Source organism: Ovis aries, chromosome 21, assembly GCF_016772045.2.
Source record: "Ovis aries strain OAR_USU_Benz2616 breed Rambouillet chromosome 21, ARS-UI_Ramb_v3.0, whole genome shotgun sequence".
Taxonomy (NCBI): Eukaryota; Metazoa; Chordata; class Mammalia; order Artiodactyla; family Bovidae; genus Ovis; species Ovis aries.
This window is the reverse complement of record NC_056074.1, coordinates 38,960,289-38,981,144: the sequence shown is the minus strand read 5'-3', so window position 1 is coordinate 38,981,144 and position 20,856 is coordinate 38,960,289. Positions and strand designations below refer to the sequence as shown.

At 54.4% G+C, this 20,856-nt stretch overlaps 2 protein-coding genes across 7 annotated transcripts; one reads left to right on the top strand and one right to left on the bottom strand.

Annotated features, from left to right (window-relative positions):
* Positions 1 to 22: 22 nt before the first annotated feature.
* Positions 23 to 2,512, top strand: TRPT1 (tRNA phosphotransferase 1). Of its 3 annotated transcripts, none has more exons than XM_004019642.5 (8): positions 23 to 70; positions 423 to 509; positions 756 to 837; positions 1,366 to 1,535; positions 1,628 to 1,802; positions 2,015 to 2,071; positions 2,147 to 2,257; positions 2,392 to 2,512. In XM_004019642.5, the coding sequence occupies exons 2-8, from the start codon at positions 432 to 434 to the stop codon at positions 2,481 to 2,483; spliced, it is 765 nt and encodes a 254-aa protein (XP_004019691.1). In that variant the 5' UTR covers positions 23 to 70; positions 423 to 431; the 3' UTR covers positions 2,484 to 2,512. The 3 variants fall into 3 exon arrangements, with proteins under 3 accessions (XP_004019691.1, XP_060260061.1, XP_042094276.1); XM_060404078.1 differs by having other exon boundaries at positions 23 to 244; positions 424 to 509; XM_042238342.2 differs by lacking the exon at positions 2,015 to 2,071.
* On the bottom strand, positions 2,470 to 20,145 carry FERMT3 (FERM domain containing kindlin 3). 4 transcript variants are annotated; one of them, XM_042238339.2, is made up of 15 exons: positions 20,020 to 20,145; positions 19,289 to 19,545; positions 16,063 to 16,296; positions 15,724 to 15,843; positions 15,441 to 15,609; positions 15,129 to 15,231; positions 5,680 to 5,787; positions 5,398 to 5,532; positions 5,266 to 5,315; positions 5,034 to 5,158; positions 4,701 to 4,807; positions 4,308 to 4,547; positions 3,817 to 3,941; positions 3,101 to 3,242; positions 2,470 to 3,007 (listed from the first exon to the last, which is right to left on the bottom strand). In XM_042238339.2, the coding sequence occupies exons 2-15, from the start codon at positions 19,446 to 19,448 to the stop codon at positions 2,828 to 2,830; spliced, it is 1,998 nt and encodes a 665-aa protein (XP_042094273.1). In that variant the 5' UTR covers positions 19,449 to 19,545; positions 20,020 to 20,145; the 3' UTR covers positions 2,470 to 2,827. The 4 variants fall into 4 exon arrangements, with proteins under 4 accessions (XP_042094273.1, XP_027815176.1, XP_027815175.1 ...); XM_027959375.3 differs by having other exon boundaries at positions 19,289 to 19,515; XM_027959374.3 differs by having other exon boundaries at positions 19,289 to 19,507.
* Positions 20,146 to 20,856: the final 711 nt, after the last annotated feature.

Here is a 20,856-nt window from a genome sequence, read left to right as displayed (position 1 = left end):
TCTCGGCTTCTCATTGGCCGGTCCCGGCGCTCAGGGCCCCGCCGGATCAGCTGCCCGGCACCCCGAGTCGGTGAGCCTTCCTGTCTGTCCCCGCTCCGTCTGTCTGGCCGGCCCAAACAATTCCGCCCGTTAGCCTGGATGCCAGCCGCGCCTCCGGAGGCGCGCCTTGCGGAGCAGACCAGCGAGCCTAGATCAGGGGGGCTCAGCTTCCCTGGGACCCGTGGCTGACATAGTGTGACCTTGGGAAGTTTTGCCTGCTGGGCCTCAGTTTCCCTATCGGCTCCAGGGAGTTGGGGGTGGGAAGTGAATTTAGTGATCTGAATATCCCCCTCCCAGCTCTCACATCTTGAGGCTCTTTGACACGGGGCAGCATGGGGATGTGGGAGGGTCCTTAACGGTCTCCATGTTACTGCTCCCCACAGGTCTTGGCCATGAACTCCACTGGAGGAAGGAGGAGGGAAGCAGCTGGGCCCAAGGGTAGAAGGGCTCACAGACCCCCCCGGGACCAGGTGCTCCCCTCTCCACCCTCACCCCTGCTCCCAGTGTGGGAGGGCAGGGGAGGGCAGCTCTGAGCCCTGCTCCCTGGGAAATGCTGATGGCATGGGAGCGGGAGCTGCTGGGTCATACTGTTCCCAGGAGCACAGGGACTGCTGTCCCTCTGGTCTCCTTCTGCGGCAGGTCACTCAGATTTCAGGGTGAGCAGCTGGGAAGGCAGGGCACCACTGAGACTGAGGGTCAGCGCTGGGCTCTTTCAGGACCGAGACGTCCAGCTGTCCAAGGCTCTGTCCTACGCCCTGCGCCATGGGGCCCTGAAGCTGGGCCTTCCCATGGGGGCCGGTAAGTGGACGTCTTAGGGGATGGGCCCAGGAGTGCTTAGAGCCCAGGGAGTAGAGTGAGCCGGTCGGTAATCGCCTTCCGCCATGGTTCCTACCACAGTCCTCCGGGCCAGCACAGTAGGTACAGGGAAGGCTGAGGCCCAGAGCCCAGGATCATGTCCAGGGCGGACTGGGAGAGGAGCCTGTGTCTGGCCAGGCCTGGTGATACCTCCAGCCCAGTGGCCCAATAAACACACCGAGATTGGGCACTAGGGGTGTTGGGGCAACAGATGTTTATTGAGTGTCCACTCTGGGCTGGGTTCTGTCCTCAAAAAGGTCCCTTGATCTTTGTGACCCTCTGTGAGACAGGGGGGACCTGTCTCTCCGTGAGACAGAGCCTATTTCATGTAAGGTAAGGGACTGAGGCCCAGAAATGGGGGGGACTTTCTAAAGGTCACATGGGCTCTGGTCTTGCGGTTTGAGGCTCCTCCTGTAAACTCTGGCCCAGGCCGGAGCAAGGTCAATTCCTTACCACCCTGCCTTCCCACAGATGGTTTCGTGCCCCTGGACGCCCTCCTGCAGCTGCCCCAGTTCCGCAGCTTCTCAGCTGAAGATGTTCAACGCGTGGTGGACACCAATGTGAAGCAGCGCTTTGCCCTGCAGCCAGGGGACCCCAGCACCGGCCCCCTCATCCGGGCCAATCAGGGTCACTCCCTACAGGTGGGTACTAAGGGGACAAGTGGCAGAGCCATGTGCGACCCCTGCCTGTGAGGGGAGGGTCACTGCCGCCCTTCCCCCCGCATCCATCCCAGGTGCCTGAGTTGGAGCTGGAGCCCCTGGAGACCCCGCAGGCCTTGCCCCTGATGCTCGTCCATGGCACATTCCGGCAGCACTGGCCGTCCATCCTGCTCAAGGGCCTATCCTGCCGAGGAAGGACACACATCCACCTGGCCCCAGGGCTGCCTGGGGACCCTGGTGTCATCAGTGGTCAGTGCCCCTCCCCCAAGCTACTCCTACACAATCTGTCCTTCCAGGTCCCCCTCCGAGGGTCATAGCCTCTTGTCTAGGGCCAGCCCATACGCTGCATGCAGGAACAAACCCCCTCCCCACCCACTGAAATGAGCCCAGGACCCCAGCCCACCCAGGTTTGATAACTACAATCCAGACACCCCAGGCCCCAGCTCCAATTGTCCACTCAGGCATGCGGCCAAATTGTGAAGTGGCTGTGTTCATCAATGGGCCCCTGGCCCTGGCAGGTGAGTCTGGACACAGGAGGGACCACCCCAGGCCTTCTGAGAGGGCTTGAGTCACAGGTCTGGCTTTGTCTGCAGATGGAATCCCCTTCTTTCGCTCTGCCAATGGTGTGATCCTGACTCCAGGGAATGCTGACGGCGTCCTGCCTCCCAAGTATTTCAAGGAGGCCCTGCAGCTGCGCCCTACCCGTAAGAACTACCACCCCAGCCAGCCTGTTCTTTGTGCCTGAAGCCTGTGCTCTCTGCCCTCACCTCTTTCCCAGCTTGCAACCTCAGACTGACTTAGCTCTCCCTTCTCTAACCAACTCTCCTCTCTGTCTCAGGAAAGCCCCTCTCCTTGGCTGGTAATGAAGAAACAGAGCATCAGAGAGACCCCGCGCATGGCTCCAGAGGAAGAGGGATGACCCAACAATAAAATATTTATTTTTTTAAAAATGTATGAAACTCTGAGTTATCATCCTGTGGCTGCAGCCAGTCTTCCTCGTGTGCTCAGGGACTTCAGCTGGGTCAGAGGTGTTGGTCCTGGCCACTCAGACAAGGGAAGGGCGGGTGCTGTGCAAATGAGGGCCCACCCTCCCGGAGGATGGCAGGGTCTGACCCAGCCAGGACCCTGGTCTACACAAAACCAGTGACAGTGAGTGAATGGGTCCAGCTCGGTTGTTGCATGTCTGGAGAGGGTGTGGATGGTGAGTCCCAGTGGGTGTGGACTTAAGAGTGGTCATGGCAGGTGGTGAGCAGGCGGGGGCAGTGAGACAGTCTTCAAAAGGCCTCGTGGCCTCCCGTGAGCTGCAGGAAGAGGTCCTCATCCAGCTCCTCCCCCCGGGCCCTCTCCCGCGTGGACAGGAAGATGTAGCCCCCAATGTACTCATGCACAATGCGGCAGCTGGCGGACACGCAGCTGAAAGCCACGTTGATGTGCTCATCAAACTCGATGGCCACCTGTGGGGCGGGCGGTCAGAGGGCTGGTGCCTTACCCCTGGCTGGGTCCAGCCCAGTCCCAGGTCCCTCCCCCGACCCTCACTCCGGGCCCACCTGCCGGATGTCCCAGTTGACATTCCACTGGCGCATGTTGCTGAAGCGCCAGGTCTTGACCACGTCGCCCACGGACAAGTCAATGCGGATCAGCCGGTTGTTGGCGATGCCCAGGATCTCATCTTTCCTGCTGCCCTTGAACCTGGTACCCAAGTGGAGAGTGTGAGGGGGAAACCCCCGACTCTGCATGGCCCTGGAACCCACCCAGAGAGCCTGGTGTAGCACTCAGGAGCAAGCTGGCAAGTTAGTCCTTTAGTTTCTCTGGGTCTCAAGTTCCTCATGGAAAATGGGGCTTCACTAATGTAATCACTATGATAGCATTTAGCAGCATCAGCCAAATAGTCCATGCCTTTCAATAGGAACATTTTTTTTTTTAGCATCATCCTCAGCTTGTTCCTGCCTACAGGCTCGGAAAGTGGGCAGTCAAAGGGGGTGCTCCCTTCACAGCAGCCACTCAACCTTGTCCTATAGACCAGCTGCCCAAGGCCCAGAGAGAGAACGGTGTGTGGCATGGCTGGGATGGGTGCAGGGGGCCACCCACTCTTGGCCTGATCGCTGTCTAGTGTGTGCTGCACAGCTGCAGGATGGAGGGGGTGTACATGGGCTGCCCTCAGTAAGGTCTACCCTCCGAGGACAGGAAGGAAGGCTTCACATGGTGCCCCCAGGCAGCAGGGGAGGGCTGTGTCTAATTGAGCAGGCTGGGGTGGGGCTCCTACCTGACCACAACATAGGAGATGCCGAAGTCGGGGAGGGACTGCCAGGCCTGGATGAAACGCAGCTGGGCCTCAGACAATGAGAGCTGGGCCACGTTCTGGTGGGCTTCCAGGATCCGTGGAGTGAGCTGCAGGACCATGCTGGTGAGGGGCTGCCAAGGTCCCTGAGACCCCCCTGCCTGTCCCCATCAAGGAGACAGGACGTAGAGCCTGGGGTGGGGACAGTGCCGAGCCTGGGGTGGGGAGTGCCCAGCGTGGGGCCACTGGCGTGCACCCTGTCTGCATTCAGCCGCGTGAGCTGAGCCAGGCCCTGAGGAGGACGGGGCAGCTGGACTGTGACCCCTCCCAGAGGGTTACACCCAGTCTCAGGACCCAGGAAGGAGAAGGATCGAGTGAGGGCGTGCATTTCCAGGGGAAGGCTCTGTGGAGATCCAGAGGTCGAGGCTGGCCAGGTAAACCCTCTGGTCATTCCCACCACCCACTCTCCCTGGCACCTGTTTGGCCTTGAACTTTCTCTGGAAGCGTGGGGCCACAAGGCCATAAGGGTTGAGGCCCTCAGCGGAGGCATCGGGACCCTGGGGATGGTTGCCGGAGCCCCCGCCGCCGCCGCCTGTCCGCTGCAGGCTGAGGAAGGCCAGGATGGCCTGCACCTCGCTGGAGTAGCTGCTGTCCGCCATGGTGCGGCCCTTGGAGGCCAGTCGGCAGCCAGCCATCCAGCGGGCATACTGCTGTTCCTGGGGTGGGATGGGCGGGAAGAGAGGTGAGGACCCTGGTCTGACCCTGACCCTTGCCCCTTGCCTGGCCCCGTCTCGTGCCCCTGGCTTGGCCCCGCCCAGCACCCATTTAGCTCCAGCCTCCAGGGGCCCTGGTCCCGGCCCTTCACGCACATCCTGGCACCGCAGGTAGATCTCACTCATGCCCTCAGGGGAGGGCACCAGGAGTTTGATGCAGAACTTCTGGCCCGAGACGTTGACATCAGGGACCACTTCACAGCCTGGAGGAAGAAGGGATGGGCTAGGAGGCTGGGGAGAGGAGCCCTGGTGCAAGGGCCCTGGGTGAATGCCAGCCCTGCACAGCGGCCTCGGGTCAGAGGGCATCTTCCGGACCCTAGTTGGAAACAGGTGAGAGCATTCACCTGGCCAGTCCCAGGTGGGTCAGATGAGGCCCCTGCATGCCCCTGCCCCACCCCTGCCCTTGTCCCGCAGACCGCCATCACTCACCCTTGAGGTTGAGCTGCTGGATGGGGTCCCCGGGGGCCTCTTCCTGGCTCTTGTAGTAGGACAGGGTGGTCTCCTTGAACACCACCCAGTGCTGGCGGTACCCCTTCAGAGTCAGTTTCCGGGGCCTGAGGGTGCGGCGGGAGGTTCAGGACAGGCCACCTCCCTCCCCACCATCCTCTCTCCGCACTGGGCCTGCCTCCAGCAGGGCTGCCAAGGCTGGACCCAGACTCACCGGAAGATCCGGAGATGGTCCTTGAGTTCTGGGATGGTGGTGAGGCTGTCCTGGGGAGAAGAGGTGTCAGGGGGGGCACCCAGACCCTGCGCTCAGCCCTGACCCCAGCCCTTGACTGGAGCCTCTCCTCACCAGCATGTCCGTGGGTGCCGACCCCTCCAGCTTCACCTCCAGGTTGCTCAGGGCTGCATCCAGGTCGTCCAGCCCTGAGTCTGTGCCCGCCGGTTCGTCCACCTCCCCGCTCTGGGACAGCTTGTTGATGTGGTACTGGAGGGGGCACGTGGCCAGGGACAGCTGAGCCGGCAGCTCATTTGCCCAACAGGGCTTCCCCTGATGCAGGGTTCCCGCTGGAAGACCCTGCCCTGGGCCTGGCCCGCACCCAGCCCCCAGGGGCCCTCCCGGCCTGCCCGGCACCTGTAGGGCTGCAAACACCATCATCTCCTCCTCGGTGCAGTCAATCTCTTCCAGCAGCAGGTCCCACCGAGCCTGCTCGTACAACTGGGTCAGCCGCACTGGGTCTGTCTGGAGGGAGGGGCAGGCTGGGTTGGTTGGGTGACATCTGTCCTGAGCACCCCATGCACCCAGCTCCCCACAAGCCTCCGGCCTCAGCCCGGCCTGTGCTGTGCAAGCTCATGGAGTGGTTCCACATGGGCAGCAGACCCCAACCCCAGCCTGCCAACCCCATCTGCCCAGGCAGGCGGCAGCTTCTTCCCTCTAAACCTTTCTGGGCAGATATTGACTATTTGTCTACTGTGTGCCCTGCGTGAAGGGACAAGGCTGGGGCTGAGTAAATCTCTCAATAAATAAGTGATTCAAAGCGATAAAGGAAGTAACTTCCAAAGCAGGGGCTCACTCGTGTGCTCAGGCAAGAAGCCCACAAGTTTGATGGTGATGAGAAAGAATGGAACTAGGGTGTGGGGGTGGGGGGGCTGCTACTCCCCAGAAGGAAGCATTCCGGGAAGGCTTCCCTGGGGAGGTGGCTTGCTGTGCTGACACCTGGGAATGACAAGGAGCCACTGACGAGAAGAGTGGTAGGAAGGACATTCCAGAGAGAAGGAGCAGGGACCTCAAAGGGGCAACCCCAGTTACCCATGGAAGTAAGACTAAGCCCACACTCCCTCTGAAACCCACCAACATCAATAGCAAAGGCATAACAAGGATAAAGGCAAAAGAACTAAGAAGAGAGAGGGGACTAAAGCAGGTTGAGAGATACTAACAAAATTTTGGAAGACGAAAAGCACAAACATGGACAGGGACTGAGTTGCAGGGACGGAGAGCTGGGTTCTCACACTCTTTTCCCTCTCTTGTTCTATGGCAAAGGCACTAATGAGTTTGGAAAAATCAGAAAGCAAACAGCAAAAAGAACTAAGACCTGAACAAAGGCATCCCAGTTCATGTCGTAGACAGGCTCAGGTCTGGGAGGTGAAGGTGTTAGTCGCTCAGTCGTGTCCTACTCTTTGCAACCCCATGGATTGTAGCCCTCCAGACACCTCTGTCCATGGAATTCTCCAGGCAAGACTACTGGAGTGGGTTGCCTCGCCCTTCTCCAAGGGATCTTCCCAACCCAAGGATTGAACCCTCGTCCCCTACATTGCAGGTGGATTCTTTACTGTCTGAGCCACCAGGGAAGCCTTTCTGTGAGGCAAGGGTGGGCTCAAATGAGGACCATAGAAAGTCTGTAAATGGAACAGTCCCTCCCTACTTCCTGCAGCTGAGTGACTCCCTGCTCCCAGCTGGCACCTGGTAGAAACCAGAGATTTACTCTCTCAAGATGCTGAGCCAGTGCATCTGGCACTCCCGGCACAGCTGGGTGGGGAGTACGTGGTACTGAAAACAGCTGAATGAGGGGAAAGTTGGCATTTTGAAAGATGAGATACCCTCAGCCCTTCTCCATTTGCCATCAAAGACATTGGCAATGAGCCTTCTATTCCCCAGTCAGGAGATCAGAGCTTTCACTGCTGAGAAGCCAAAGAGAAATCCCCCAAAATGAGGGGCATTCCTGCCCCATTTTCCCCAGGAAACCCTCCCAAATGCCAAGCCCTATTTATCCACTCAGGTTTCTAATTGGCTTCTTAGAGCCTTACTAAGTATGAAAGAGCAGGCAGGGATTATCCACATTTAACTAAAACTGCTGGCATGAACTATAGTCAGGGGGAAAAAGAACTTGGAGGAAATAAAGACAATGTAGAGAGCAGAAAAAAGCTTTAAACACTCGTTGAAATCCTTACAGAGACAAAATTCTGTGCTCATAAAACAAGAACAGGAAGCTATTTTGAAAAGGAATGTAATCATAAAGGTATAGTAATTAAGACAACATGGTATTGACAGAGACAAATTGATCAGTGGAATCAAAAAGAGTTAGAGGCAGGGACTTTGCTGGTGGTCCAGTGGCTGAAACTCTGTGCTCCCAGTGCCGGGGGCCCAGGTTCCATCCCTAGATCCCACACGCTGCAACTAAGAGTTAACATGCCGCAAATAGTCTCGCGTACTACAAGGAAGATCAAAGGTCCTGCATGTTGCAAACTAACGCCCGACACTCCCAAACAATTCTTAAAAAATATCTAAAAAGAGAGTCAGAGAGAGACTCATGTATGTTCACCTTGGGGCAAGGGAAATCTCGCCATCACTGGGGAAAGGATGTTCTTTTCAATAAATGGACCTGGGTCAATTGGATACCCATATGATTAAAAAAAAATTTTTTTTTTAACTAAAAAAAAATGTAAAGTATTTGTATCTCTGCCTCTTACAACATACAAGCTCCAGTTGAGTTGCAGATCTGAATAGCAAAGTGAAAACAGTAAAATCTTTAGAGAAAAATAGGACTACATCTGTGCAATTTTAGAATAAAAGGTTTCTTAAACAGGATGCAAAATATATTAATCATGAAACAAAAATATGACTCAGACTATATTAAAATTAGGAGCTCGTGTTTCTCAAAATAAACTACTAAGAGAACGAAAAGGCAAAGTATTCTGTGCTTTGTGAAAATATATTCACAATATATTTATCTGTCAAAGTACTCTGCACAGAATATATGAAGTACTCCTACAAGGCTATACGAAAAAGATAAGTACCTCAGTGTAGAAACTGGTAAAACATTGGACAGCAGCTTCACAAAAGAGGATATCCAAAGGGCTGATAGTCATGTGAAAAAGTTCCCAACTTGATTAGTCATCAGGGAAATGTACATTAAAGCCACATAGGAAAGCAAATCAGTGGTTGCCTGGGTGTGGAAGAAGGAATGACTGCGAATGGGCACTAGAGAACTTTCTGGGGTGATGGAAATGTTCTAAAATTGGATTGTGGTGATGGTTGCATAGCTGTATCTTACTACAAATAAACTGCTTACAGCGGGTGGTTTTTATGGTATATAAGTCATATCTCAGTAAAACTGCTTGAATAAACAGACAAAATACCATATGAGATACTATTACACACCCACCTGAATAGCTAAGATGGGAAAGATAGGAAATACCATGCACTGGTGAATTTGTGGAGCAGCTGAAACTCTCATCACTGCTGGTAGGGGTATATGGGGTGTGGTTATCTACTACAGCTAGACCGGTGCCTGCCCCATAACCCCTGGTGGCTCAGAGGGTAAAGAATCTGCCTGCAATGCAGGGGACCTGGGTTCACTCCCTGGGTTGGGAAGATCCCCTGGAGAAGGAAATGGCTACCCACCCCAGTATTCTTGCCTGGAGAATTCCATGGACAGAAGAGCCTGGTGGGCTATAGTTCATGGCGTCAAAAGAATAGGGCACACTTTCACTTTTCAAACTAGTGCATGCCCTACAACCCAGCAATTCCACCTCTTGGTGTATACCTTACAGATACTATGGTATATGTTCACCAAAAGACATATGCTGGAATGTTCATAGTGTTTCTATTCATAATAGCCCAATCTAAAAACTGTACAATGCCCATCAACAAGAGAATGGAGGACTTGCCTGGTGTGCTGGGTAAGAGACCTCCTGCCAATGCAAGGGACACGAATTCAATCCCTGGTCTGGGAAGATTTCATGTGCCATGGAGCAACTAAGCTCATGCTCCACAACTGCTGAGCCCACAAGCCTGCACACGGCAGTGAAGAGCTGGTGCAGCCAAAAATTAATAATAACAAACAATAGAATGGAGAATTAAAATCAACTGTGGTGTATTGACAGCCTGAAATATTACACACCAGTGAGAAATATGCTACCCTATATGCAACATGGATGAATCATACAAGCATAATGCTGAGTGAAAAAAATAGACATAAAAGAGTACATAGAATGTGTGATTTCCTTTATGTAAATTTCAAATATGGGCAAAACTAATCTATGGTGTTAGCAGTAACATTAATGGTTCCCCCTGTGGGAGATACTGCTTGGCTTCCGAATGCTGGTAAAGTTCTACTGCTTGATGTGTTGGTGACATTTGTGAGTATTTCTAAATGTATATGACACTAAGAAATAAAATAAAAAACACTAAAAAGGGACAGTCAGAAAATAAGAGCTCTTAAAATTTAAAAAGACAGTTGCAGAAATTATAAAGTCAATCGATCATTTGGAAGATCAGTCAAGGAACTTTCCAGAAAGTAGAACAAAAAGACAAAAAACATGAAAAAGGAAAAGAAAAGATAAATATCTAATTTTTTCTTGTGAAAATAAATCCAGGAGGTGTAATATATACTAAGTTCCAAGAGGGGAAAAAAAAAAAAAAACAGAAAAATGGAAGGCAGTAAATTATTAAAGAGTTTGTGTTTCCAGAACTCAAGGACCCAGGCTTCTGATCTGAAAGGGCTCAGCAAGTGTGTGGGACAATCAAAGAAGAAAGATTCACATGAGGACATACTATTGAGAGATTTTTTTTTAAACATCAAGAGATAAGGAAAAGATTCTTTTGTGTCTTGTTTTTGTTTTGGCTGTGCTGTGTGGCTTGTAAGATCTCAGTTTCCTGATGTGGAATTGAACCCAGGTTATGGCATTGAAATTGCTGAATCCTAACCACTAGATCACCAGGCAACTCCCAAGAAGATTCTTAAGTTTCTGGGGCCTCTCCTACTCCTCCAAGAAAAATTGAAAGGGTCACATATGGAAGGGCTGAAAATTAAATGGAGTTAGATTCTTCAACAGAAACACTACAAACTCGAGGACAATGAGAGGTTGCTTCACAATTTGGCAGGAAAATGTTTCAAACCTAGAATTATGCAAACTTTCATGTGAGGACAGACCAGCGACCTTTTCAAACACACAGGATTTCAAACCACTTAGGGAAAGCTATTACCAGTTTGCCATTTTAGGGCAAGTCATTGAAACAGAAGCTCCATTGAGATGAGGGAGTCAGGAATCAAGAAGTCAACTATAGGAATTACCAGGAAATAGTGAAGGGAAGTTCAAGGACAGCAGTCAACCAATGGGTCTAGATTGCTGCCATTCCACGGTTCTCTCCAAGATGTAACACTGGTTGATACCCTAAAGTAACCAATCATTTTGAAAGGGGCATTGTGCTCCAGCTGCAGTGTTGGAGGGACTGGGTTATGTTGGAGGAACATCCCACCTCATCACTCTGAAGAGCTCTCATGGCAGGCCACAGATTCACGGAGAGTGTCCAGAGAGACTTTTGGCATCTTACTTCTAATTGTGCACAGATAGGCAATTAACAGATGGTAAAGAATCTGCCTGCAATGCGGGAAACCTGGGTTAGGAAGAACCCCTGGAGGAGGGCATGGAAACCCACTCCAGTATTCTTGCCTGGAGAATCTCCACAGACAGAGGATCCTGGAGACAGTCTATGGGGTTGCAAAAAGTCGGACACGACTGAGCAACTAAGCACAGCACAGACAGTTAACAGAAAATAAATAAACCATGAAAGGAAGTATAGTCACTCTGTGGCTTAGCTCAGAACGCTATTTATATGTGTTACCATTTACAACTGCGCTCATGTTGTTTTAACCAAAAACTACAACATAGCTCAGTTGGGAAGATGCAAAAGAGGTGTATGTTGTAGGGGAAGGAGGGAGGATATAATACAGCTAAATTTTCATCTTTCATACAAAGTGAATAGATAATGCATGGAACGAAAAAAATCAAGGGAATAGACATATCTAAGCTTGTCATATAGAGACAAACACTAGAATAAAAAGCTAAAGACTTAAAACCTACAGTCTCTAGGGATCAGAAATCTGGGATAAGAAGAGGTAGAAAGGAAGTGTTTTTCTGTTGTTGTTATTACTACTGGGACTATTCAACTCCTTAAGCTGTTATTTTGATTAAAAATAAAATTTAAGGGATTTTCCTAGTGGTGCAGTGGTTAAGACTCTGTGCGTCCACTGCGTGGGGTACGGATTTGATCCCTGCTCAGGGAACTAAGATCCCACATACCACAGGTGCAGCCAAAACACAAAACAAAACAAAACAAAACATTTAATTTACAAAACAAAGAAAACAGGAAAACCAAATGGATTTTAGATAGTGGATAACAGACCACCCTGAACAGCAACCACTAATCGCTATGAAACAAGTGAATGAATGGTGAGATTTCCCCAGCTTGCTGCCTGGAGCAAGTGTGAGTGCTGCAGGCGAGAGGAGGACCCCAAATGGAGCCCAGCATATTCCCCAAGGTGAGAGGTGAGCAGGTGCAGCTGAGAATTTGGCGAGTCTAAGGCAGCTAGAATTCACAGGGCAGAGGGCTGCAGAGGAGAGAACTGCACAGAGAGAACGTTCTGCATGGAATCAGCAGAGGGCTCCTTTTGAGTCTTTAGCTGATGAATGAGTGTGTAAGAAAACAAGCCCAGGCTGATGGAAGAAAACGTGGACATTTGCCAGAGCTCACACCAGGGTGGGAAGAGTTCATACTCCCAACAGAGACTGGAGAAACCTCATCATATGTATACAACATCAGAATACTCAGGAGGCTCTTGCCTCAGTAATAGGGTAAATTTTTGTCCAGTTTAATTAATAATTGCCTTTGCCTTTGCGCATGCTCAGTTGTGTCCAACTCTTTGTGACTCCATGGACTACAGTCCACCAGGTTCCCCTGTCTGTGGAATTTTCTAGGCAAGAATACTAGAGTGGGTTGCCATTTCCTACTCCAGGGGATCTTCCTGACCCAGGGTTTGAACCTACATCTCTCATCTCTCTCTCTATCGTGTCTCCTACATTGGTAGGCAGATTCTTTACCAATTGGCCACCTGGGAAGTCCTAACTAATTATTATAAATTACAATTATTAATGTTCAAAGCAAACCTTAGAAGGATCAAACTGTTTCCAAGTGCCTTAACTTTATCCCCAAATAAGATTTTAAAGTGTTTAAAAAACCCAGCACGTAAGAGCATAGGATTTGTACTGTCTGGTATCAAATTAAAAATTATCAGGCATGAAAAGAAGCAGAAAAATACAACTCATAATTAGGAGATAGTCAGTAGAAGTAGATCCAGAAATGACACAGACAATAGAATTAGTAGACAAAAACACTAAAAAGGTTTTATTTTTTTGGCCTTGCTGCATGTGCGATCTTACTTCCCCACCCAGGGATGGTTTAGTCTTAACCACTGGACTGCTAGGGAAGTTCCTAAAATGTTATTTTAAATATATCTCGTATGTTCAAGAAGATAGAGGAAAGCATGACCATGTTAAGGAGAGATGGAAAATGTTGAAAAGGTCAAAACTGAACTTCTAGGCAGGGTAATAATGGCAGATTAGACAAGGGAGAAGAAAAGATTCGTAAACTTGAAGATAGAGCAATAGAACTATCCAAAATGCAACACAGGAAAATCAGGCTGGGGGAAAGAAAAAACTGAACAGAGCTTGTGTGAACTGTGGGACGATTTTCAGTGTCTAATCATCATGTAATCAGACTCCCATAAAACGGAGGCGCAGAAAAGATACATGAAGAAATAAAGGTCAAAGATTTTCCAAATCTGATGAAAACTACAAACTCAGATTCCAGAGGCTCAATGGACCCCAAGCATGAGTAACTTGAAGCAAACTAAGGCATAGGATCATCATTCTTTAAAGCCAGTGGTAAAGAGAAAACCGCTTAACAGCAGTCAGAAAAAGACACATTACCTACAAAGGAACAAGCCACAAGACCGTGAGGCAGTATTTTTAAGGAAAAAAAAATACTGACCGAGAACGCCACATCAAAGAACAGTATTTTTCAAAATCAAGGGCAAAATAATGACTTACAGAGACAAACAAAAACTGAAAGAATTCATCACCAGTAGGTCAGCTTGAAAAGAAATGTTAAAGGAAGTCCTTCAGGCAGACAGAAAATGATACCAGCTGGAAATCTGAACCTATACACTGGGATAAAGAGCGTAGGAAATGGTGTGTGTGTAGGCAGAGAGGAAAGACTGCTTTTTATATTTTAAAAAATGGATGTGCAGGACAATTGACTGAGGGAACTGTCTTGTGTCTTGACTGTATCAGGTCAAGGTCCTGATCATGATACTGGTTGGGGGTAACTGGGTAACCAGTGGGATCTGATGTATTAGTTCTTATAACTGTCTGTGAGTCTACAGTTACCTCAAAACCAAAAGTTTAATAAAAAACAATGGACTGGCTATTAAAGTTTAAATAATTACAATGGGACTTCCCTGGTGGCGCAGTGGATAAGAATCTGCTTATTGATGCTGGAGACATGGGTTCAATCCCTGGTCCAGAAAGATTCCACATGGTGCAACTAAGCTTGAGCACCACAACTACCGAGCCTGTGCTCTAGAGCCTGGGAGCCACAACAAGAGACGTGTAAGTGCAGGGTTTTTGCCATGAGTCCGTGGTAGGAGGAAGCACTGGGCAGACAGGGAATCAAGAGTTTTGTTTCAAACAGAAGTTGAGATGCCTGTTAGGTGCCAGAGCAGAGATGGCCAGTTGGATATGAGAGTCTAGGGCTTGGACACAAGAGTCTAGAGCTCAAGGAGGAAGGTCTGGGGTGGAGGTGGTAAAACTGAGAGCTTCAAGAGCACAGAGATGATCCTGAAACCCAGGAGGCTGGAGCTTCCTGGGAGAGAGGGTGGAGAGAGGAGCCTGGAGAGGGAGCCCTGGGGCCCGCAACTCCCAGAGGCTGTGGAGACAGGAGGAAGGGCAGAGAGGGGCAGGGCAGCTGTAGACCCCTGAGCAGCGCGTGGGGATCCTAAGCAGTCAAGTAAGAAGTGGACTGGGGCACTTCCCTGGTAGGCCAGTGGTTAAGACTCCATGCTTCCACTGCAGGGGCCACAAGTTCCATCCGTGGTCAGGAACTAAGATCCCGCATGCCCTCCATGCGGTACAGACAAAACCAAAACAGCATGGAGGGCTTGGTCACCTCAACAGGACGGGGAAGAAAGACTCCAGGATGGAGTTGGCTGAGGAGAGAGAGGGCATCAAGGAGTACCCACTGGAAAGGCTTCTGGGGAGCAAAGACACGGCACCCCAGGGTTCTGTAGACAACGATGCTTACAAGCTTTGCAGGGAAGTGGGGACAGAGAAGCGGGGCTTTTGAGCCTGTTTGTTGCCATGCCGACGGCAGGCAGGTAGGGAGCTATACAGGCGTCTGCCTGCAAAGCTTCACCCCTCACCTGCCCTGGTTCCTGCCGGTCCCAGTGCCGCTGCCTACAGAAGGCCTTCCCTGAGCCCAGGTGCGGGCGTCTTTCACTTGAGCAGGCTTCCCAGCACCTACCACGGTCTACACTGAGCTGTCTCTCCCTGTCGACCCTTGAGGAACAGGCCTTGGCATCCATGGGGGCCCAGCACCATGTTGGTGGAGCTAACCAACGGGGGTGTGGACCGACAGACAGCTGGACAGACTCCCACAGGTGTCTAACCTTCGCGGAGCCCAGACCTCTGACACAAGGTCCCCCGCGTCCCACTGACCCAGCCTCCCTTCTCCCTGACCCGGCTCACCTTGGGATCCAGGTCAAAGAAGCTGTAGTACTTGAAGCGCAGCCAGAGGGTATCCCCAGCCTTGATGCCCTGCTGCATGAGGCACCGCGAGGAATCCAGCCACCTGGACCAGAGCACAGGCCGGGGGTCAGGGCCGAGCCAGGGGCAGCGGGGCGGTGCAGGGGGCCGGGCTGGCTTGGGGGCAAGCACGCACATACAGGAAAGGGGGCCTGTGGACGAGACCGAGCAGGCCACAGGGGAGGGGGTGGGCTCTGGGAGCAGGACACGTGGCGTGGGGCACCAGGACGTGTGCAGACCTGGGGGGCCGCGCACCTGCTGTGGAGCTGGGTTTTGTCCAAGAGGGAGCTGGGCCGAGGCAGGCGCTGCAGCAGAAGGGGGTCCGGCGGAGGCTGCGGCCGGCTCAGCATGTGGTAGCAGGCCTCCGTCTGGGCACTGTCTGAGAAGTGGGCTGGCATCCCCCGGAACGACGCAGGGGCCACGCCTGAAGTGCGGGTGGGGGTCAGTCAGGCCTGGTACGCCTCACCCACTCACCCAGGCCTCTCCCAGGTGGCCCCCTCCCCAGCAGCATCCCTGGGCTGCCCCAGCCTGCGCTTACCCCCGACCAGGACGACCTTGGTCAGGTCATACACCTCCTCCTCCGGCTCCTTTTCTTTCTTCTTCTTCTTCTCCTTCTCGGGAGCCCGGAGCAGAGACAGCTCCTCAGGGTGCCGGATACCTGAGGGGAGCCGGGGCCTCAAGGGGGGGCCAGGGTCCTGCCCTGTGACCTCCCGCCCCACCCATGGGCAGTTTGGGGTGGGTCCCAGCCCCCCAAGCTGGAGGGGGAACAACAGCTCGGCACGGATGAGGTGACAGTGGCTGGGCCTGGCAAGGGAGGGGACCTTCCCCCGGGCTGGACCCTGGCAGGGGGCAGCGTGGGTGCCACCCGGGGACTCACTGAGGAGCCGGCAGATGGCCACCATGGCCTGGAAGAGGGGCTGGGAGAAGCTGGCGCGGAGGCGCAGCGCCCGGCGGTTGGGCAGCCGCAGGATGACGGGCCGGTGCTGGGGCCCGAAGAAGAGACGGGCGTCGGCCAGGATCCCGTATTTGTCCAGCGTCCAGTGGGTCTGCAGCAGCCACTGCCTTTTCTGTTCCCACCAAATGGCATGGTCTGACCAGTCCTGCTTGCGTTCTGTGGGGCCACAGGCAAGGGCGACCATGTCAGGCTAGGTGGGCCCTGTCCCCAGCGCTGAGCACAAGCCTGGGATCCAGAGGTGGTAAACACCCACTCCCCGGCCCAGGCCAGGAGCAGGGCCAGGCTGGAGGCCTAGGACTGAGGTCGTGGCAGGACGGTTGTTTGCTGGCTAACCTGCAGGTCCCCTGGCGGGTGGAAGGTTTCTGACACAGGCACGTGGCCGCGCCGGTACAGAGCACGCGCTTTCGGTTAGAGGTGCGAGCACCTCGAGGTCTCATGCAGCCAGTGACAGAAGACGCGCACTCCCCTCTTGATCCTCCCCCAGGAGCCTGAACCGGTGCCAGGTGATGTCCCCTAGTGTCAGAGCCCTTCCTGGGGAGTGGTCCCATCTCCGGCCCCAACTCCACCTCCTTCCAGCCTCCTCCTGCCCAGAAGCACCCGCTGCGCCTTCACTGTTCTTGGTTTTGCGGTACCCACTCCTGTCTCCTCATGGCCCTCTGCCCTTGTTCTCTCTCGCTGACCCCTCTCCAGGCCGGCCCCTGCCCATCCCCATTGGTTCAGGAAGAGGACCCTCTTCCCTCTGGCCATGCCTTTTCCCAGGGTGAGGGGGAGCCAGTCTCATCTAATCTATGGCTTCATCTTTCTGCTGTGAGCCCCAGGCCAGAAACCCACTGGCTAAGGGGCACATCCATTGGCTTCGATCATTCCAGAAACCCTTGTTCGCCTGCCTGCACGCCCAGCTCTGGGGCTATGAATGCAGCAGTCCTGAGTGCCAGCCCCCCAGGGGCTCCTCTTAACCTTGCTCTGCCTGACTCGGGGGTGGGGGGGGTGGGGGAGGTGGCGCTTCCCAGGTGGTGCTAGTGGTAAAGAATCCACCTGCCAGTTCAGGAGACATAAAGAGACACAGGTTCAACCCCTGGGTCTGCCCCTGGAAGAGGAAATGGCAACCACTCCACTATTCTTGCCTGGAGAACCCCTTGGACAATGGAACCTGGCAGGCTACAGTCCATGGGTTGCAAAGAGTCGGACACGACTTAGTGGACAGAGGTGCCCCCTCCCCTCATCAGCTCCCTGTAGACCCTGGGGACGGGGTGACAAGGGCCCTCCTGCTAGGCTGCCTCCCATTCACCTTCAGCCACATTTCATCCACGGCAGTCCCGCCTCCACACTCTACCTCCTGTCCAGCCTTACTGCCTCCAGCCCGCCCTGTTGGGAGGGGCCTGCCTTAGCCCAACAGCCTCCGCTGGGAACCTTTCCTGCTGCTCTCCACCTCCAGGATGGAATCCCAAACAGCCGACAGAACAGTCCCCCAGCCTTGTTCCTTGTCACACTCCAGGAGTCCTCCCTTGAGCCCCCCACGCTCACCCTGTTCAGAACACGCCCCGTGCCCCAGTGTCTTGCCTAGCTCCTCCCTGTTTGCAGCCCCCTCTTGGGATTCATGGGCTTCCCTTGTGGCTCAGCTGGTAAGAATCTGCAATGTGGGAGACCTGGGTTCGATCCCTGGGTTGGGAAGATCCCCCAGAGAAGGGAAAGGCTTCCCACGCCAGTATTCTGGCCTGGAGAATTCCACGGACCATACAGTCCATGGGGTCGCAGAGTCGGACACAACTGAGCGACTTCCACTTCACTTCACTCAGGATTCACACTGTCCCAGGCTGGGTGCGACCTTCATGCTGGCTTCCCCTGTGCAGCAGCCCACCCTGGCCCTGAGCTGGCCCCTAAAGGTCGGTCTCACCTGCCCAGCTGTTCTCCAGGCCCCAGGTTGGCACTGCCGGCTTGGCTGGGCATCAGTGACTCTGACGCCCTAAGAAAGGAGTGGGAGTCGGTGGAGTGGGGACAGTATTTGCTGGGCGGGGGACAGGAGGAGCAGGAGGGACTCGACTCTGGGGGCCCAGCAGCCTGTGGAGGAGTGTCAACCACTCCAGTACTCTTGCTGGGAGAATCCCTTGGACAGAGGAACCTGGCAGGCTACAGTCCATGGGGTTGCAAAGAGTTGGACGTGACTTAGCACGTACGCAGGCCTGACTCTGGACTCGACAAGGAGCACCAGGCTCCTTGCTGAGGCCTCTTGCTTTGCCATGGACCGTCCCCCAGGGCCAGCTGGGCCTTCTCTCGGGGCACCTGGTCTTCACCCTCTCTGTCTTGCTCGGCCGGGCCTGCCTGAGTCTCTTCACCCAGTCTCCTGAGGGACCCTCTGCTGCCCACTTCTGCTTTCACAACCTCCTGGGGCCCTGCCTTCTGGAGGCTCCCTTCACTACCTCAGCCTTGTGGCCGGGCTGTCCGGGGGGGCCCCACACTCTCCACAAGCCACTGACCTCCCTCCTGGGCTGCACGTGGCGGGGTGGGGGCTGGATGGGCCTGAGGCAGCCCGCCCCCGCCCCGCACCCGCAGGGGCCCAGGTCGTGGGGTGGATGGGCCTATCGTGGGCCTGTCTTCCGGCTCTGGTTATCAGAGCCAGCCCGTCGCCCTCCCAGGAAGGGGCAGCCCCCACCCCAGCAGGGAGAGGCGATGAGAAGCCCCCTGTCGCCGGCCCTGCTCCCCTCCAGGGCTGATACCACAGGAGGCTCTGCTGTAACTTCCTGTGGGGGCAGGGCAGTCCCACCCAGGCTGGGGCCTGTCACCAGCATGCTGAGGGCTTCCGCCCAGGGACAGGGCGTGGGCGCAGGTCCCCGAGTCACCAGGAGCCCCCTCTGGCCTCCCCTTGGCCCCCAGAATGGGACCTCAGCCTCAGCCCAGGCAAGGCCTCTCCTGGCCCAGAGGACCGTGGCCGGGTCTGGTCCTTGGGGATCTTAGCAGAACCAGCTGGCATGGAGGAAGGGCGGACGACAGTGGGAGGGAGGGGAAGTTGACTTGGGGAAACGTCTTTTTTGGAACCAAATGATTAAGCTGGCGCCTGAGTCACTATGACTCCATTATCGAGGGCCACGCAGCAGGGCCGGCCCGGAAGCCCCGGGGGAGCCGGTGGGCGGCGGGGGTCGTGGGCACTCACTGATCTCCTCCACAATCTTCAGGAGCACGCCACCGATGTGTGACTCCCCTGTGACGCGCAGGGTGAGCGACTCGGCCTCCGGGTCCTCCTCGCCTATGAACACGCGCAGCTCCCAGGACGAGTCGATGTAGTCCCCGGTGGCTGTCTTCATGCCTGCCATGGCTGTGGTGGCGCTGAGGAGAGGATGGGAAGGAGGCGACTGGGCAGCTGGGAGGTGGCCTGTGGTGCTGGGGACAGCAAGGGGCCAGAGGGCAAGCCTGCAGGTTAGAGCGCCGCGGCAGCAGCAAGACCCGGGGAGCTGGGTTGTTCCAGGTGAGAGACTCAGACCCCTCTCTCCATCACAATGGTTGAGTTTCACAAGGGCCCCTCAAGAGACCACATTGCCCAGCCCTCTCCCTTTGTGCAGATGGGAAGATGAGGCCCCCAAGAGTAGGAAGGGGCTCCCCAACACCACCCAGCTCAGTGCCAGAGCTGGGCCCAACGTCCACCTGCTTGCCCAGCCGATAGCCCAGCCCAAGCCCGCCCCGGCAGCTGCCCACCCTAGAAATGGTGAACCCAGGTCAAAAAACAGTCCCCATCAGACCCAAAGCTCCACCCCAAAGCCACTGACGCCTCTCAAGGGCCGTGGAAAGTCCAGGTTGCCGCACGGAGAGAGGCGTGCTGGGCAGAGAGGGCTGCCAGAGGGCGAGGACGAGGAGGGTCCTTGGGCCTCCAGCTGCCCACCGGCTTACCTTGCCTGCAAGGGGCTGGGGCTGCAGGTGTGTGTGTGGGGCGGAGGTCGGCGCGTCAGCCACTCCTGGCCGTGGCCCACACACCTGCAGACCGCTGTGTGCTTCCTCCCTCTCCGCTTTCTCTTTGGAGTTTCCTTCAGAGGGCAGCCCTCACTTATCAGGAGCAGGGCGGGCTCGGCCCCTCCCCAGGGCGGGCGGGCGCTGGGTGCAGGAAGCAACTGCCAACACAGCCCTGCCTCTGCTACCAGTGAGCACAGGAAGCAAGTGGGGCTTGTGGACCTAACACCCCACAAAGGGTCCCCTCATTTGGAGGGAGGCTCGATGCAAACTAGAAAAGCCACCAGTTCGGGTTCCCTTGTAGGAAGCCATCCTTCTCTGGCCGGCTATGAGGTGGGGTCTTCCGGCTGCCAAGAGCGAGAGCGGATGCATTGAAAGGGTGGGTTATTTAGGGACCTGATAGGTCAAGCCAGAGGTTTCCCAGGTGGTGCAGCAGCAAAGAATCCACCTGCAATGCAAGAGACGTGCATTCAATCTCTGGGTTGGGAAGTTCCCATGGAGAAGGAAATGGCAACTCACTCCAGGATTCTTGCCTGGAAAATTCCATGGAGAGAGCCTGGTGGGCCACAGCCCATGGGGGTCGCAGAGTCAGATACAATTGAGCACACACGCAGGTCAATTCAGCTCAATCCCAAGAATGCCTTTTATCACCACAAAGTAGATCATTAAAAGCCCCAAGGGAAGCAACTTTCTTAAGTCTTTCTTGTTCCCAGTAAGGGACTATTTTCCTGCCAACCTCAGAGCTGCCCAGGGGAATAGCTGAACAGAAAGTGAAAGTCA